At 56.7% G+C, this 17,727-nt stretch overlaps 1 protein-coding gene across 2 annotated transcripts in view; it reads left to right on the top strand.

Moving 5' to 3' along the window:
* Positions 1–12,084, top strand: part of STX6 (syntaxin 6) — a 51,831-nt gene extending 39,747 nt beyond the window's left edge. Inside the window, exons 7-8 of one of the 2 annotated variants that reach the window (XM_062211456.1) lie at positions 1,830–1,924; positions 10,875–12,084. In XM_062211456.1, coding sequence (XP_062067440.1) covers positions 1,830–1,924; positions 10,875–10,951 — 172 coding nt within the window. In that variant the 3' untranslated portion in view covers positions 10,952–12,084. Of the gene's footprint in view, positions 1–1,829; positions 1,925–4,147; positions 4,325–10,874 lie in introns of those variants that run through there. The other variant, XM_062211457.1, reaches the window with a different exon arrangement.
* The last annotated feature ends 5,643 nt before the right edge of the window (positions 12,085–17,727 follow it).

Below are 17,727 nucleotides of genomic sequence, written 5' to 3'. Positions count from 1 at the left end.
GGCGCGGCTGGCAAGCGGACAGTGCAGTGCGAAAGGAAAACAGGAGGGCCGGGGCTGGACCTGCGCTGGCCAGGGCGCGGTGGGGCGAGTGGACAGTAGAGTGTGAAAGGAAAACAGGAGGGCCAGGGCTGGACCTGCGCTGGCCAGGGCACGGCGGGGCGAGTGGACAGTGCAGTGTGCAGACTCAGAATAAGTTATTAATACTTTTCATATTGAGGGTCTGTTGAAGTGGTGATGTTTTTATATGTTAGAGTGAATATAATAGATTATTAAAATTAATTTCACCTGTTCCTTTTCCTTTTTTTTAAGATTTATTTATTTATTTGAGAGGCGGCATTACAGAGAGAGGGAGAGACAGAGAGAAAGATCTTCCATCTGCTGGTTCACTCCCCAAATGTCCGTAATGGCCGGAGCTGGGCTGATCCAAAGCCAGGAGCCAGAAGCTTCTTCCCAGTCTCCCATACAGCTGCAGGCGCCCGAGAACTTGGGCCATATTCCACTGCCTTCCCAGGCCATAAGCAGGCAGCTGGATCAAAAGTGGAGCAGCCAGGACTTGAATTGGTATCCATATGAGATGCCGGCACTGCAGGTAGAGACTTAACCTGCTGTGCCACAGCACCGGCCCCTCTTTCTGTTTGTCTCACACGGCTGCTAGAAGTGTAACGTGCCGTGTGTGGCCTGTGCGGTTTCTGTTGGACAGCGTGGAGTTAGACCGACTAGAAACTTGGTCGTGAGCGTCCGTGGGCTGGAGGTTCAGTGAGTGTCTGTTTTGTCTGCAGTCAGAAGTCGCAGCCCGCACACGGAGGTCGCTCTTTCCTCTCACGGTGGCCCTGCCTGGCCGGCCAGCCTGCCAGAATCTAAGATGAGCTGGAAGTGTTTGCATCTGAAAACGCAGGGAAGGGACACTCAGTTGCCAGTGTGGAGTGACGCCGGCTGCCACTGGGTGTCCTGTGTGGCTGCTGGCGCCTGTGTGCTGGTGGAGTGTGTGGAGCCTTGCGGCAAGGCCCCGGCGCTCACTGCTCTGTGCTGTCCCCGCCGGAGGCCGCTCGGACATCAGTCAGACCTTGGAAGCCACTTCTGAAGTAAATGTGCTGGGACGGGAGCTCAGGATGTGGGTGTCCCATTTGCTGCTCAGCGGACAGCAGACACTGTGAGCTTCCTGGAGCCAGGTCTCCTCATGGAGACGCTGACCGAGTGTGCACACGTCCACGTGCTGCCAAGGACAGCGCACAGATGCCATAATGGACACGGCTTGGTTGACGTGTGTTCTTGCCTCGGCTGGCGCAGGCTGCCTCTGTGCATGATGTGGTCCGCACGGGCCTCCCCTGGGGGACGTAGGGCTGATCCTCTGCCCTGTTCTGGAGTGAGAACACTTGTCTTTAGTGCAGGAATCTCTCTGATAAAAAGCAGATAAAAAGAAAGCCACAGAGCCACGGGGCCCTTGTCCCTGACCGAAGTGCCTGCTTTCCAGCCTGCTGCGCTGGTGGGCTTGCCGTGTCTGCAGTTCTGGTCTGAAAAGCTCTGAAGCACCCAGAGCGTGTGTGGGTTTTAATTTACAGCGAACTCTCACGATGGAAAAGCTGCACCGGAAGTGACTGCAGCTCTGATTCCCTTGCACTGCATGCAGAAACGTGAGCCTGTCTGATGATGGGACTGTCCCAGACTGCTGCAGACTACACTCAAAACACAGACAAAAACCCAAAACACCCTCAGAATCGAAGCTGTCCTCCGGTGCCAGGGATTCTGTGTGGTGGGCGAGGGCCGCGAGTCGTGTGTGTGAGCCAGAGTTTATCTGCACCTGCCCTCTGTATCTGTGTCTGTCTCTCTAGAATGTTGGACGGTTTCTCCCACGAGCTGGAGAGCACTCAGTCTCGGCTGGACAACGTGATGAAGAAACTTGCCAAGGTGTCTCACATGACCAGCGGTAGGTATGGCATCTACACAGACAACTGGCATCGGTCCTGGACCTTGGTCTGTGGGGCTGTCTCCCAGGTGTGCCCCAGCCCCTCCTGCCGCCCAGTGCTGGGGCTCTCTCCCAGGTGTGCCCCAGCCCCTCCTGCCGCCCAGTGCTGGGGCTGTCTCCCAGGTGTGCCCCAGTGCCTCCTGCCGCTCAGTGCCGGGGCTGTCTCCCAGGTGTGCCCCAGCCCCTCTTGCCGCCTAGCGCTGGGGGTGTTCCAGGGCCCACATGCACAGGCCTGGTATTGAGTTTGTCACTGTCGCTTGGGAAATGGACCTTGGGCTCCTGCATGCTTTCTCCAAGAGAGCAGTATCTTTGCAACTAGAAAATGCTTTTTTATATTTCCTTGCCAAAATAGGGAACTTACTTAAGGTAATAATTAAGAAGCCAGAACTGTCTCTTAGTAATAGAGAAATGCCTACAATTTCAGATGGTCTTGTGGATCTAATTTAAACAGTTGCATTTAATTTGTTGTAGAATAGCCCAGGGAATTTGTATCATGATGGGGATGAAGAAGTAATAATTTTCAAGTTAGTTATTACATATCTAGATACACTACAAATCATTTTTTTTTTTTTTTGACAGGCAGAGTTAGAGAGAGACAGAGAGAAAGGTCTTCCTTTTTTCCGTTGGTTCACCCCCCCAAATGGCCGCTACGGCTGACACGCTGCACTGATCTGAAGCCAGGAGCCAGGTGCTTCTCCTGGTCTCCCATGCAGGTGCAGGGCCCAAGCACTTGGGCCATCCTCCACTGCACTCCCGGGCCACAGCAGAGAGCTGGACTGGAAGAGGAGCAACCAGGACAGAATCCGGCGCCCCAACTGGGACTAGAACCCGGGGTGCTGTGCCACAGGCAGAGGACTAGCCAAGTGAGCCACAGCACCAGCCACAAATCTTTATTTATCTGAGAGAAGAACATTCCTGTCTATTCACTCTCCAAGTGCCAACGATGGCCAGGTGGGGCCAGACCAACACTGGGAGCCAGGAACTCCATCCAGGTCTCTGTGTGGGTGGCAGGGACCCAAGCACTGGAACCACCACCTCTGCCTCCCGGGGTGCATGTGAGCAGTCAGGAGCTGGGTCTGGGATTTGAGCCCAAGGACTTGGATGTGAGACAGAGGTATTCTAACCCCTGACCAGACTCCAACCCCTAACCAGACCCCAACCCCAGGCCAGACACCAACCCCAGGCCAGACACCAACGCCAGGCCAGACCCCAGCCCCCAGCCAGACCCCAACATCAACTCCTGACCAGACCCCAACCCCAGACCAGACCCCAACCCCAAGCTAGACCCCAACATCAACCCCTGACCAGACACCAATCCCCAACCATACCCCAACCCCAGGCCTGACACCAACACCAACCCCAGGCCAGACCCTAACCCCAGGCCAGACACCAACACCAACCCCTGACCAGACCCCAACCCCAGGCCAGACCCTAACCCCAGGCCAGACCCCAACCCCTGACCACCCAACCCCAGACCAGACACCAATCCCCAACCAGACCCCAACCCCGGCCCAGACATTTCCCCCTTTATTTTTTTATTACAATTCATCTCCTCTAGTACATACAAAATAATATGTTTTAAATCAAAGAATATTCAGCATCTCTTGTTCAGTTGCTGGGTGTGGACTAAGGAGGAACCAAGTGTTCTTAGACCAGGAACCGTTCCCCCATTAAAAGGTCCCATGTTGGCTGGTGCCGCAGCTCAATAGGCTAATCTTCCACCTGCGGTGCCGGCACACCGGGTTCTAGTCCTGGTCTGTCCCGGTTGCTTCTCTTCCAGTCCAGCTCTCTGCTGTGGCCCGGGAGTGCAGTGGAGGATGGCCCAAGTGCTTGGGCCCTGCACCCCATGGGAGACCAGGAGAAGCACCTGGCTCCTGGCTTCGGATCAGCGCGGTGCGCCAGCCGCAGCAGCCATTGGAGGGTGAACCAACGGAAAAGGAAAAGCTTTCTTTTTGTCTCTCTCTCTCACTGTCCACCCTGCCTGTGGAAAAAAAAAAAGGTCCCATGTCTTGGTTCCTCATTCTTTCGTGGTTCCTGCTGTCAAGTGCATGTTACAGGGTCACGTGGATGAGCCTTTGCACGAGGCTAGATTAGATACACGTGTGCGGGGTGGGGTCCCCGCATGTTGGAGTGTCTGGTTCCAGTGCTGACCCGGCTTCCTGCTGGTGTACCCCACCCTCACAGGAGACTGACGGAGTTCCTGACTCCTGGCTATGGCCTGGAGCTGCTGCAGGCATCTGGGGACTGAACCAGCAGATGGGAGATCCATCTCTCTCTCTCTCTCTCTCTCTCTCTCTCTCTCTCTCTCTCTGTCACTCTGTTTCAAATGCATAAGTCTTTGAAAAATAAATACATGTGCAATACTCTTCAGCAGTTTAACTCAAGTTACAAAACAACTTTCTGGGACTTGATTGCTTATCTGTATAAATAGATTGATTCCTGAGAATTAAATGAAATAACAATAACGTAAGAGTTTGACAGAATCTGCCATTTATTAGTTTGCAAGAACAACTGGCCCTGGTGACAAAGGCTCTGTAACCAAACCAGGGGCCACTCCCTACATTGCCTGAAGCCATGTGTATGGGCAGGCAGGTGCCTGCTGGCTTCACTGTCCACACAGGCAGAGAAAGGTTTGCTAGTCTGCTTTTCTGACTCCCTTGTTCTGTCCTCTCCACCCCCACCTGTCCACTTAAAGTGGGAAGACGTCAGTGAAGTCTCGGAGCAGTGGCATGGACGCGCCCCTCACCGAGGCAGGCAGCCAGGGCCGTGCTGAGCTGCTGCGTGCCAGGTGTGTGGCGCTCTCAGGCGTGCTTATGCCTCGCTCTACTTTGCCACCAGGGGAGAGTTTGGGAACCAAAGTGAGGCTTCAGTGGCGTTTGTATAAGGAGGAGCCAGGAAACAGGGCAGGTAGCCTGAAAGCCTTCATTTTTGACAGGTTCCCTGTGTTTCCATTTCGGTCTTCACTGGCTCCCAGAAGAAATCTGAGGGTGGGAGTGCCTCTCCATGTGGGCTTCCATGGTGGCCGGGCAGTGGGCACACCTCCCCTGTGAGGGTGGGAGTGCCCCTCAACGTGGGTAGTGGGCACACAGCACGTGAAAGGGTGGGAGTGCCCCTCTGTGTGGACCTCGGTGACCGGGCAGTGGGCACACGTCCCCCGTGAGGGTGGGAGCGCCCCTCTGTGTGTACTTGCATGGTGGCCGGGCAGTGGGCACACGTCCCCTGTGAGGGTGGGAGCGCCCCTCTGTGTGCACTTGCATGGTGGCCGGGCGGTGGGCACACATCCCCCTGTGAGGGTGGGAGCGCCCCTCCGTGTGGGCCTCAGTGGCCAGGCAGTGGGCACACGTCCCCCGTGAGTGTGGGAGCACCCCTCCGTGTGGGCCTCAGTGGCCGGGCAGTGGGCACACGTCCCCCACACAAGTCAACGCCTCCTCTCTTAGCAAACCAGCTCCACCCTTAACTAGTTCTGGTTTTTTAAGAGTACTCAGAAAAGTTTTGTTTCACTAATGAAGAAAGATTTATCCTGGATTGAGGGCTCCTCTGTCCTCCCAGGCCGTGCCCAGGCAGCTTGACCATATTCCAGAGCAAATCTCAAAAATACCTACAGGGGCATAAACACATGCAGCGCCCGGCAAAGTGCAGCTCCCAGTGTGCGGGCTGAGTCTCGGGAAAGCGCTGGTGGGCAGACAGCAGGTGGGGACGTGCTGTGTCCACACGTCTGAAGTGTCATGGTTTTCTTTCCTACTTCAGAATGTTACTTGGTTTTCTGGAACACTGCATCCACATGTAGGCTTCCGAGTGGTCCAGGAAAGACATTAGTTCTGCGTCCACTCAGACACACACTGGACTCGGAGTGGACTCTGAGACCCCTGCTCTCTCGCTGTCATTCTGTTCACCTGCTCTTCAGTGGAGGGAACTGTTGAGACACGAAAACCCCTACCCTTGTTCCCCTGGCTTTCCGAGTCGGGTCCTGAGCTCTCCAGTGGGTCAAGTTGTTTGCCCGAGTCTGCAGAAGTCCCTCTGCACAGGAAGCCTTGGAAGAGGTGCTAGGGAGATGCCTGCTGGTGGCGTCCCAGCACTGGCCTCGGAGGACAGCAGCCTGGCTTCTCTGAGTGCAGATGCAGGCAGGGAAGTGTCGGGGCAATGGAAAGCCCAGAGGTGGAGATTCACCCCTGCGTTGGGCAGGGCTCAGCACAGGAGGTTTGTGGGAAGGAAGCAGTTACCTTCTCTGTATTTGTTGTAGAAGAGTTTCATCTGCTCATCTTTTCCTTTTTTTTTAATTTGAAAGTGTTAAGGAGACAGACATCTTCCACTCGCTGGTTCACTCCCCAGATGGCCGCAGTGGTGGGACGGGGCCAAGAGGAAGCCAGGAGCTTCTTCCAGGTCTCCTAAGTCGGTGCAGGGGCCCAAGCACTTCACCATCCACTGCTGCTTTCCCAGGCCATTAGCAGGGAGTTGGATCAGAAGTGGAGCAGACAGGACTCGAGCTGGTGCCCATATGGGATGCTGGCACTGCAGGTGGCAACTTTACCTGCTACGCCATGGCACCAGCCCCTCAATTACTCATCTTGATGAAGATAGTTTTAAATTATTGTAAATGTCTTTCTTGTTTTTTAAAGTAACTATTTATTTTTTTAGAGCAGTTTAGGTTCACAGCAAAACTGGAAGAAAAGTACAGGGTTTCGTGGACGCCTTTTCCCTGATCACTGAGTCCACCAGCAACATCCCTCACCACAGTGCTGACCCCTGCCCATCCTCAGAGCCGGGGTGGGGGTTACACCAGGTTCATCCTCACCACAGTGCTGACCCCTGCCCATCCTCAGAGCCGGGGTGGGGGTTACACCAGGTTCATCCTCACCACAGTGCTGACCCCTGCCCGTCATCCTCAGATCCGGGGTGGGGGTTACACCAGGTTCATCCCGCACCGTAGTGCTGACCCCTGCCCGTCATCCTCAGAGCCGGGGTGGGGGTTACACCAGGTTCATCCCGCACCACAGTGCTGACCCTGCCCATCCTCAGAGCCGGGGTGGGGGTTACACCAGGCTGACCCCTGGTCATCAGAGCCGGGGTGGGGGTTACACCAGGTTCATCCCGCACCACAGTGCTGACCCTGCCCATCCTCAGGCTCACTTTGCTGTTGTACGTTCTGTGGCTTTGCTGTGGAGGGGCCGGCATCCCCATCACAGTGTCCTCCAGATGCTTCCCTGCTCTGTAAGTCCCCTATGCCCCGCCCACTCATCCTCCCGCCTCCCCAGCCCTGCAGCCGCTCCATGGTTGTCCACTTCAACAAGGCACAGTGGGAACCTTTTCACAGTGGCTTCCCTCACTTAGGAATGCGCAGTTCCATTTCCACATGTGTGGAACAGCACTCCCTGTCTGGATGTGCTGTAGCGTGCAGTCATCCCCCGCCCAAGGAGGATCGGTGCGAACCCCCTGTGGTTGCGTCACACCTTGGCTGGTACCAGAGCCTGTCCATACATGCCTGTGAGAAGATCTGGCTTGTGAGTTAGATGCAATAAGGTGTCAGTAGTAACGCATAGAGCGAGTCTGGCAGTGCCCTATAATGCAAGTTCTGTGGTGTGGTCTCCCTCTCCCAGAATTCCCTCCTGCACTGTACTCTCCTGTGATGGGAGGTGATGTACTGAGTGGATGCCGTCAGTGCTGGGCTGCTGGGTAAAGAACACGGTAACACAGCCCCCTAGTACTGGGACAGCCCATGTGGTGACCCGATACGCTAGACAGAGGGGTGACTCACGCCCTGGCCAGCAGATTTCTTCCTGCTAGTCAGGATGGTGCAGGATTTAAAACTTGGGAGTTTATTTCTGGAATGTTGTATGTAGTATTTGTAGACTGTGTTGCCCATGTGTAACTAAAGCCACAGGGGTGAGGTACTGATGCGCTGGCTGTCTCCCAGCGTTGGCTGCTGCAAACATCCGTCCATGTGCAGTTGTGTGTGAGCTTGCAAGCTTGGAGCTCCCTTGGGTGCAGGTAACGATGTGTGGTTGCAGGTGGAGGTGAGGATGTTCAGTTTTGCAGGAATCTGCCGAGCTGCCTTGCAGGCCGCTCCACACCCTGGCAGCACGTGGCTTCGGTCGTGTTTCCCATGGGTGGTGGGGGCATCCCTGGAACACCCTCCCGTGGGCCCAGGGCCGCCCATCAGCCTTGGTGTTCATTCAGGTCTTTGTGCACTTGTCAGTCAGTTTGCTTTGTTATCGTTGGGTTTGTGGGTTTCTTGTACATTTTGGGTGTGTCTGTTACCAGATGTGTCTTCTGCAAGTGTTTTCCCAGCCTGGGGCCTGTCTTAAACTCTTCACAGTGTCTGTGCAAGCAGTTTGTATGGCTCCTTTGCTGTGGCATCGCCAACCCCAGGGTCCCCGAGGACTTCTCTGTGCGTATCATTTAACGTTGCCACACCAGTTTCGTGATTCTGCACTTTGCATTTAGGTCTGGGTCCATTTGGTGTAGAGGCTGCCTGTGGCTGTCAGGTGTCTCGGCGTCAGACTCTGCTCTGTTATGGCCCTGGCTCCTCCGTCGGAGCCTGGTTTCTGCGTGCCCTTGGCTGGCTGGCTGCCAGCAGCATGCTGTCTCAGGTGCGTGCTGTGGTACGAGCGCAGCCTCATCGTCGTCCCACAGTCCCGAAGATTCTGTTCAGTCTTTTCTCGCTTGCTTCCTAGCGCGGGTTTCAGATGTCAGATCCTCATGCTGAGCCAGGTATTGTCGCCTTTCTTTTTGATTCTTCGCCAGAATTCCCGTCTCTGCTTCCACTGTCCATCTGTTTCTGCAAGCTGTCAGCATTTTCCGTGAGCCCCTCATACTAATCACGGCTTCTGAAACTCCTGGTCTGAGCACTCCGTCACCTCTGCCGAATCTGACATTGGCCCTGATGCTTGCTGGTTGTGCCGTGTGGCTTCTGGGTGAAAGATGTGGTGGTGTGCAGTCTGGCAGTGCCTCTGGTGGGTGCAACTCATCTCAGCCCTGGGCTGAGCCTGGGCAGCGACTGGGAGTCCCACTGCTGCTGCTCAGTGTTTGCCGGGGTGGGCAGAGTCTTCTGCAGGGGTGGGTTTGGTCATTTCGCCCCTCCCAGGCCAGTAGGCTCTGTGGTGAAGCAGCTTCTCCTGTAGGCAGGCCCTGGCCACAGCACAGTCCCTGCCACACCTCCGAGGTGGCCCGCCCCCTCCCCATCCTCCCTGTATACCTGGGTCAGCTGCTAGAGGTGAGCCTGTCCATGTGGGGCCCCGTGCCTGCTCGCCTGGCACTGCAACTCTCAGACTCATCTCCTACTCATCCAGCCTCAGTCACGGGGCTGTGGCACTGAGAGGTGGCTGCGGTGGCTTTCTGTCCACCGAGTTGTGGCTCCCTATGTTCACCACACGTCTCCTCTGAAAGATCTTAGAAGAGTTGTTGCTTTCTCGTGAGCGTGTTCAGTTTTTACTGTCTGGACAGAGCGATGGCCTCTTGTATGCTGGATTAGAGACCCAGGGGATGGTAGGCCGGTCGTGGTGTTGTCTGTAGGGGCGGTGTTGTCCCTAGTCACAGTGTTGTCTGTAGGAGCATTGAGCCAGTCGTGGTGTTGTCTGTAGGGGTGGTGCTGTCCCCAGTCACGGTGTTGTCTGTAGGGGTGGTGCTGTCCCCAGTCGCGGTGTTGTCTGTAGGGGTGGTGCTGTCCCCAATCGCGGTGTTGTCTGTAGGAGCATTGAGCCAGTCGTGGTGTTGTCTGTACGCGTGGTGCTGTCCCCAGTTGCGGTGTTGTCTGTAGGGATGGTGCTGTCTCCAGTCGCGGTGTTGTCTGTAGGGGCGGTGCTGTCCCCAGTCGCGGTGTTGTCTGTAGGGGCGGTGCTGTCCCCAGTCGCGGTGTTGTCTGTAGGGATGGTGCTGTCCCCAGTCGCCGTGTTGTTTGTAGGAGTGTTGAGCTGGTCGCAGTGTTGTCTGTATGAGCAGTGCTACTCCATGCCTGGCTCAGTCCTGGTTCAGGAAGGTGCTGAGTGCACAGGTCCATGTGCTCGCCCCAACATTAGCACAGGAGCTCCTGGTGGATCTGAGGTGCAGCGAGGTGTGGCCACCCTCAGAGGCACTTGTTCTGCTTTCGCTGGTTGGGTGATCCTTGGCCAGTTGAAGGGATCCGTGACGTTCACAACATTGCTAAGCACTGGTTGTGCTTTGTGGGCAGTTTGGCGTCTCTTTCTCAGATTCTCGGTAGCTGTGATGTGCTGAATCTGAACACTCATGAGGCTGTGCACCTTTCCTCTCGGTGGCCTGCACTTGTGTAGGCAGTGGAAGTCCCCTCCTTTGAGCCCTGCTTGTTCTGTGCACGGGCCCCCAGCACGCAGAGTGCACCCTGGTGCCGAGGGCGTGCTCTGGGGCCCCTGTCCCATGCGGTGTTCAGTCTCCACTCAGATGAAGTTGGGGACGCAGTCAGGGCGCCCTCGGCCGCCTGGCTGTACTCTGTTCCCTGTGCTGTGCTGCTGCAGGTTGCGGGTCCGGCAGACGTGCCTGCTCTCACTGCTGAGTGAGGGTTGGGCACCGACCCTCTGACCCTCTTCCCTGGATGTCGTGTGAGGTCAGCCACGCCCTCTCCCTGAGCTGCTCCGTCAGCTGCTGCTTCCTGAGCCACTGGCAGTGTCTCACCTCCCTTGCACCCTCGTGTGGCGCTCACAGGGAGAATGTGGTTCCTGCTGAGTCAGGAGACTTGACGTTGCTGGGATCTGTGACACCAGGGCCAGCATCTTTTCAGGGATGCGCTTGGCACCGGCAGCAGCTGAGACCCCGGCACAGACGGGGTCCACACACCCAGGCAGGCTCGCAGTCAGGCCCCGTCACTTGCACACCAGTCCCTTCGCTGCTTGCCTGAGCTCCATGCACCTGCATCTCGGGGAAGCAGAGGCTGTGGAGCGCTGACACGTATCCTGCCTTCCAGATCGGCGCCAGTGGTGTGCCATCGCCGTGCTCTTTGCGGTCCTGCTGGTCGTGCTGATCCTGTTCCTCGTGCTGTGACGGAGGCCTCGGCCAGGAGCCCTTGCTGCACACGACCCCGGGGAGAGGGAGAAGCCAGCCCAGCCGCCTGCCCCCAGTCCTCTCCAGGAGACAGCCGCCACGCCAGCTCCACAACTGGGAAGGGAAGAGGGGTCAGGAGCCCCCGCCCACCCCAAGGCCAACAGCTGCTGCTTTGCCTCTCCAGACCACCTTCCCCAGGGGCCTCTGAGCAGCCCCTCCCATGTCGTCGCCCCTCCGCCGTCCCTGTGGGGAGGGCTGGCCACTGGCTGCCTCTTGCTTCCCGTCGCTGAAGCCTTTCTCAGCCCCTGAGCGTGAGCTGCTCATTAGAGCTGGAGGCTCGGGAGAGTTTGTGACAGAGACATCGGTTCCCGTTCCAGGGATGAGTGCTGAGATGAAGTCCTTCCTCCCGGGCACTTGCTCGTGGCGGGAGCAGCAAGTGGGAAATAGTGAGGCGCCTGGGTTTGGGCTTCTGGAAGAGCAGCACAGCCTGGGGCAGGCTGGCCATGTCGCTGACTGGTGCCCTCGCACGGGGTGGGGTGGGGCCGCTACTGCGCAGAGAGGGCAATGAGGAGGAAGCATAGCTCGGGACCAGGCCTCTCCGGCCATGAGAGAGAGGGAGGCTGGGCAGATGCACTCAGCTCATTCTTGCCCCAAAGACAACAGCTTGATTTTATGCATTGAAATAACTGAGCCAGTCCAGATTCACATAGTAGATGCTTAATTGAGTTTAAGTGGAAAGCGCTGAGACACTAAGCGCCAGGCTTCTGAAGACTTCGTAACTGCTGCAGGTGCACACACTGGGGGGGGGGGGGGGGTATTTTTGTAGCTTCCCTGAGGTTGAGCAGCTACGGGGCCTGGAGCCAGGGCTCAGCGGTGGAGGCTGCAGGTCTGTCTCCTGTCCTCCTTTGTCCTGGGAACAGCAGCCTCTGGACTGAGCTTCAGTCTGGAGCTCATTTCCTGTCCTTTCTGGGTTATTCCTCAGCACACTGACTTTTTTCTCTTTTACCTTTTTCTCGTTTTGTTTCTTGTGGTTTTGTTCTGGGATTTTCTTTCCTCCATGTTTATGATTTGCTATGATGTGCTTGACCAGCTAACTTTTGAATCGCACTTTTAAATAAATGTTTGTGACAGTTTTTTAAGAAGGATATGTTATCTTGTTGAGGGCAGCTGAACTCAAGCCAGCGCTGTTTCTTTTCAGGTTAGGAAACAGGTGACTATCACAAGGGCTTTAAGTGGGGCACTGGTTATTTGTGTTTACACAGTTCTAAGACTTACTCAGCCTTCTGTAAATTGATGGCAGTTTTTTTTTTTTTTTTTTTTTTTTTTTTTGACAAGCAGAGTGGACAGTGAGAGAGAGACAGAGAGAAAGGTCTTCCTTTGCCATTGGTTCACCTTCCAATGGCCACCGTGGCTGGTGCGCTGCGGCTGGTGCGCTGTGGCTGGCGCACCGCGCTGATCTGAAGCCAGGAGCCAGGTGCTTCTCCTGGTCTCCCATGCGGGTACAGGGCCCAAGCACTTGGGCCATCCTCCACTGCCTTCCCGGGCCATAGCACAGAGCTGGCCTGGAAGAGGGGCAACTGGGACAGAATCCGACGCCCCGACAGGCCTATTGAGCCGCGGCACTGGCCAGGAATGGTCTTGAATTTGCACTGAGCTGTGAAAGTCTTGTTAACAGATAAATGTGGCCCTTGTCTCAGTGCTGTGCCCCACACGCCGTGGTGAAGGAAGCAGTGGGCACCGTGAAGACCTACGGTGCCCCACTTGGAAGCCGGGCCACCGCCCTGCTGGTACTGGGGCCATGTTCTGTGACCTGGGCTCTGTGGTGTCTGGCAGGTTCCGATCGGCACGTTTGCCTCCCGGATGGAAGTTGTTGTGGGCCCAGCGAGGCTGGTGCAGAAGACAGAAGTCAGCGGGAAACAGCATCTCCCCCAGGGCCGCCAGGTGTCACCTCGGCACTGGGCTGCGCTCTGCTCCAGGGGGTTCCTCCCCAGTGGCCTGCATGCCGCTAGGCTTGGGCGCACCTGAGTGGGCAGAGGGAGGGCACAGGGACACTCCCACTGCCCGTGAGTACCTGCCGGCAGGGGGTGGGGGCTTCTCCGTCAGCCCCCAGCTCCTGTCCTGTGTTCATCAATCTCGACGAACAGGCCGATGGGGGGACAGGAGACAAGGGGCTCAGGCTATGTTTCCTGAAAGAACACTTTCCAGAAGCAGTCCTCGGGGACCAGTCCCCATTTGCGGTCTGATCTTTGTGGACCATGGAAAACCGCCGAGCTGTGCATCCTTGGGCTGTGTGGCAACTGACAGTCACGCCGTGTGTGTTGCCTGAGGGCCTTGCACAATTCCAGAATTCACAGCAGGGCTGAGGGGGAGCTTGGCAACTTGCCCGTCACTCTCTGCCTGTAGCCGGCGTTAGGCAGACTGGTGGGTCTGGTAGCAACAACATGGCAACGTCCACATCTTGCAGCACGAGAGCAAGCACTATGAGAAGAAATCCAGGTGAACGCCAAGCGGAATCTGCGTTCAGTGTTTCACCGTCTGAGTGATGGTGGTGTTTCCCCAGCTGCAGACAGCTCTTCTTTGCCACCTCTAATTTCTTTCTAAAGATGTCTTGATTGATTGATTGATTGATTTGGAAGGCAGAGCAGTATAAAGGGAGGCCAGGAGAGAGATTGTCCATCTGCTGGTTCACACCTCTGCCCCCATCCCCCTCAATGCACACAACAGCTCAGTCTGGACCAGGCTGAAACCAGAACCCAGGAGCTCCATGCGGGTCTCCTGCATGGGCGTCAGGGCCCCGAGCACTTGGGCCATCGCCGGCTGCCTTCCCTGGAGCACTAGCAGGGAGCGTGCTCAGAAGCAGAGCAGCCAGGACTCAGGCCGATACTTGCCATAGGACGCCGGCGTCGGAAGTGGCAGCTTAACCGCAGTGCCATGGCACGGCTCCTCCCTGTCGGGGTTTTGAAGGGTTCGTAGCACTTGAAGGTGAGAGTGAAGCCGTGAACACCTCGTCCTGTGGGTTCTGTGCTCCTTGGTCCCACAGGTTTGTGCACAGAACAGGAAGTCTGCGGGAAGCTCAGGTCTCAAATGCAGAGTACCCCGCCCTCGCTGGCACGTCTCCCCCTCCCAGTTTTCTCTTAAAATTTATTTTAAAAAATCTTTGAAAGAGCAGACATGGAAATGGTTCTTGGGGTTGCAGCCCACACCCTGGTCTGCGCTGGGCACTAGTGGTGCTGAAGACAGCACCAGGTGACAGGCTTCTCCCTGCAGGGCCTGTGCTGTGGCCGAGGTGGGTGCGGCCGCCTGGTGGGTCTGGTGAGAGGAGGCGGCTTTTCTTCAGTGTCCAGCTGCCCCTAACCCACCTCCAGCCTTCAGGAAATAAGCTTTTGCTTAGATGCCTTGCTCTTGTTGGTCTGCTGCATGTCAGCCCTGTACCTGGTAACGTCCCCTGGGAAGCTGCCCTCTGGAGTCCAGTCTGAAAAACTGAGAGCTTTGAGTAGAGTGGAGCCACCTGGAGTAGCACTGGCCTGAGTCACATGGCCAGAGCCTGGTGCTTGGCAGCCGGATGGAGCAGGAATGACTCAGTGCAGCCATCTTGTGGAGTCATTTCTTTGATGTGGACTCGGGGACTGAGGCACAAAGCTCAAGAGGACAGTCACAGGGCACCCTACACCCATAGGCGTCACTGGGTGCGTTTCGTTCTGGACTTGGCCGTGGGGAACAAGTGTGCTTTCTGGGGCAAGATAAAGGCACTGGAAGCTAACCTCAGCTCAGTTCATACCTGGTACTAACAACGTGCTTACACACCTGGACATCGGTGCTTTTACCTTTTGAACAGTGCTGAGTCGGTGCTGCGCAGGTGTGTGGAGTTCTTAGTGACAGGTGTTGGTGCAGGTGTGCAGTGTTGAGTCAGGGGTGTGTGTACGCAGTTGTCTGGAGTTCTTAGTGACAGGTGTTGGTGCAGGTGTGCAGTGTTGAGTCAGGTGTGTGTGTGCACAGGTGTCTGGAGTTCTTAGTGACAGGTGTTGGTGCAGGTGTGCAGTGCTGAGTCAGGTGTGTGTGTACACAGGTGTCTGGAGTTCTTAGTCTCAAGTGTTGGTGCAGGTGTGCAGTGCTGAGTCGGGTGTGTGTGTACGCAGGTGTGTGGAGTTCTTAGTCTCAGGTATAGGTGCAGGTGTGCAGTGCTGAGTCGGGTGTGTGTGCGCAGGGGTCTGCAGTTCTTAGTGACAGGTGTTGGTGCAGGTGTGCAGTGTTGAGTCAGGGGTGTGTGTGCTCAGGGGTCTGGCGTTCTTAGTGACAGGTGTTGGTGCAGGTGTGCAGTGCTGAGTCAGGTGTGTGTATACGCAGTTGTCTGGAGTTCTTAGTGACAGGTGTTGGTGCAGGTGTGCAGTGTTGAGTCAGGGGTGTGTGTGCGCAGGTGTCTGGAGTTCTTAGTGACAGGTGTTGGTGCAGGTGTCCATAGAGGGGTGAGGAGAGAAAGGACTTGGTGTCCCTTTCTGCCTTCAGTGACCCTTGCCCTGCAGTGCCCTCTGCTGCCTGGCTGGCGTTGGCCTCCTGCCCTGCTGCTGGGCTTCCCCCTCCCGTGGGCCAGCCCCACCTTGGTGAGAGAGTGTTTTGCCAGTGCCATCAAGCCAGAGAACACTCGGCAAGCTCCCAGGTGTCAGAGGTGAGAACCCCAGCTTCCTATATTCTTCCGGCCTTTTCAGCAGCCCAGCCCTCCGCTCCGGCCAGCACCTGGCAGCCCTGGGCTACAACCAATCTCAGGGCAGTTCTTTGCAGCATCACAGGAAGCAGATGTTAGCTGAGGCCCTGCTGCTCCCCCCCATCCATGTGATAAGAAGTGGCCTGAGCCCTGGTGCCAGCCGCTCGCAGCCCACAGCCACTGGAGGGTCATTTCCCCCATTCCCTGGGTGAGGGGCCAGCAGAAGCCACAGAGTCTCTGGGAAAGCTGGGGGACAGGCAGAGACTTGGGTGAGGCTGGCAGTGCTTTCCCAAGCCCGTGGGGCTCCGGTGCCCGTCCTGTTTGAGAACTGCTGCAGTGTCGTGGGCTTGGAAAGGAAAACACCCTTGCAGAGTCGACATCCATCCTGGCTTTGCTCTATCCTCGATGTGAAACAAAACTCAACGACTCTGCACACTGGAAAGCTTTTAAAAATATTGTGAAACAAAGCGGCTCCACTGCGCAGCCCGAAATGTGGTGCTTACTCCCTGAAGTGCATCGGCGACATTCACACACGACGAGGAGCGACACAGGCCGTGAGCTCTGTGCCGCATGGTTTTGCTGTGGCCTGGTTGCTCCTTGGTTGTTTTCATACCGAAGCTCAGCTCCCTCTGCTCCTGCTGCCCCCAGGTAGAAGCACAGCTGTGTGTGGCTGCCTGGGTGGGAACGGTAAGCTGAGTGACTTACAGATATTCCTAGCCCAGCATAAGCACCCTGGGGGACCAGATAGTGGAACAGGTAGGAGCCGAGTCCCTTACTCCTGGTGTGCTGGCCGGCTGAGGCTGCTGGGCCCTGTGTCCAGGGCGGGTGAGAAGGGCAGGGGCTTGGCTGCTGCACCCTCCCTGTTGCTAGCTGAGGGCCGCTCAGTGCTGTGAGCACCTCATATCAACTCTGACACCATGACGACACCTCAGATCTGGCAGGAAGCATGGCGGCCGCCTTCCCCGGGTCTCAGCAGTGCTCCCCGGGCTGGGTGTCTTGACGCAGTGGTGGGTGGGTGGGAAGGGCCCCCAGGGTAAAGGGCTGAGCTTGAGAGTTGTGGAGCAGGTGCAGCCAGCACCTGCAAGGCTAAGTGTCCAGTTCCACCCATGGCCTTAATACCACTGAGGTTGAAAATGTGAAAAGACAGGGCAGGCACTGTGGCCAGTGCTAGCAGTGCCGGCATCCCATATAGGCACTGGTTCAATCCCAGATGCTCCACTTCTGATCCAGCTCCCTGCTAAGGGCCTGGGAAAGCAGTGGAAGATGGTCCAAGTCCCATGTGGGACCCATGTGGGAGACCCAGAAGAAGCTCCTGGCTTCAAACTGGCCCAGCTCTGGCCATTGTAGCCATCTGGGGAGAGAACCAGCAGATGGAAAATTCTCTCTGCCTCTGCCTCTCTCTAACTCTGCCTTTCAAATAAATCTTAAACAGAAAAAGGAAGTGAAAAGGCAGAAAAGGAAGGCTTGGTGCTGCCACAGTCACCGTCAGAGCTTTGGCCGTGACTGTCCCAGGCACTGTCCCTCGTCTGGGATCAGGCGCCTAGAGCTTTGACAGCGCGTCAGCAGGGCTGCCCTGAGGCAGGTGCAGGCTGCGGCTCCACACACCTGCCTCAGGGCTGGCGGTCACCAGATGCCCCCAAACATGCGTGTGTGGATTGGACTGCTCTGAGACGGTGTCCCCAGCACGTGCCATCAGCACTTCCCCGGAGCAGGTGTCAGTTCTGTCCCTGAGTAGCCCCTGCTGTGTCCAGCCCTGCTGAGAATCCGCTGGGCCCATTGGGGGGCAGGGCATTGACTGATGACGCCTGGAAACTGAGGCGCAGAGAAGGCGGGGCCCTGGTCTTACGGGACCATCCTCATGGCAGTGGTAGGAGTTGGGCATCCGGCCCTGCGGGTGCCCAGACTGACCGGTCTCAGACCTGCTGTGGAGCTGGAGATCCATGGCCCAGGGTCCCAGGCAGCGGTCCCGGCTGACAAAAGCTGTGGAGTTGTGCTTGCTTGAAGTAGAGAGCCCGACCCGTCCTAGAAACCCGGAAGACTGAGCAGCCCACGGGGAGACCCGCAATGTGGCACCTGG

Source organism: Lepus europaeus, chromosome 14, assembly GCF_033115175.1.
Source record: "Lepus europaeus isolate LE1 chromosome 14, mLepTim1.pri, whole genome shotgun sequence".
Classification (NCBI taxonomy): domain Eukaryota; kingdom Metazoa; phylum Chordata; class Mammalia; order Lagomorpha; family Leporidae; genus Lepus; species Lepus europaeus.
The sequence above is the reverse complement of the archived record's forward strand: the minus strand, read 5'-3'. Positions and strand labels throughout refer to the sequence as shown.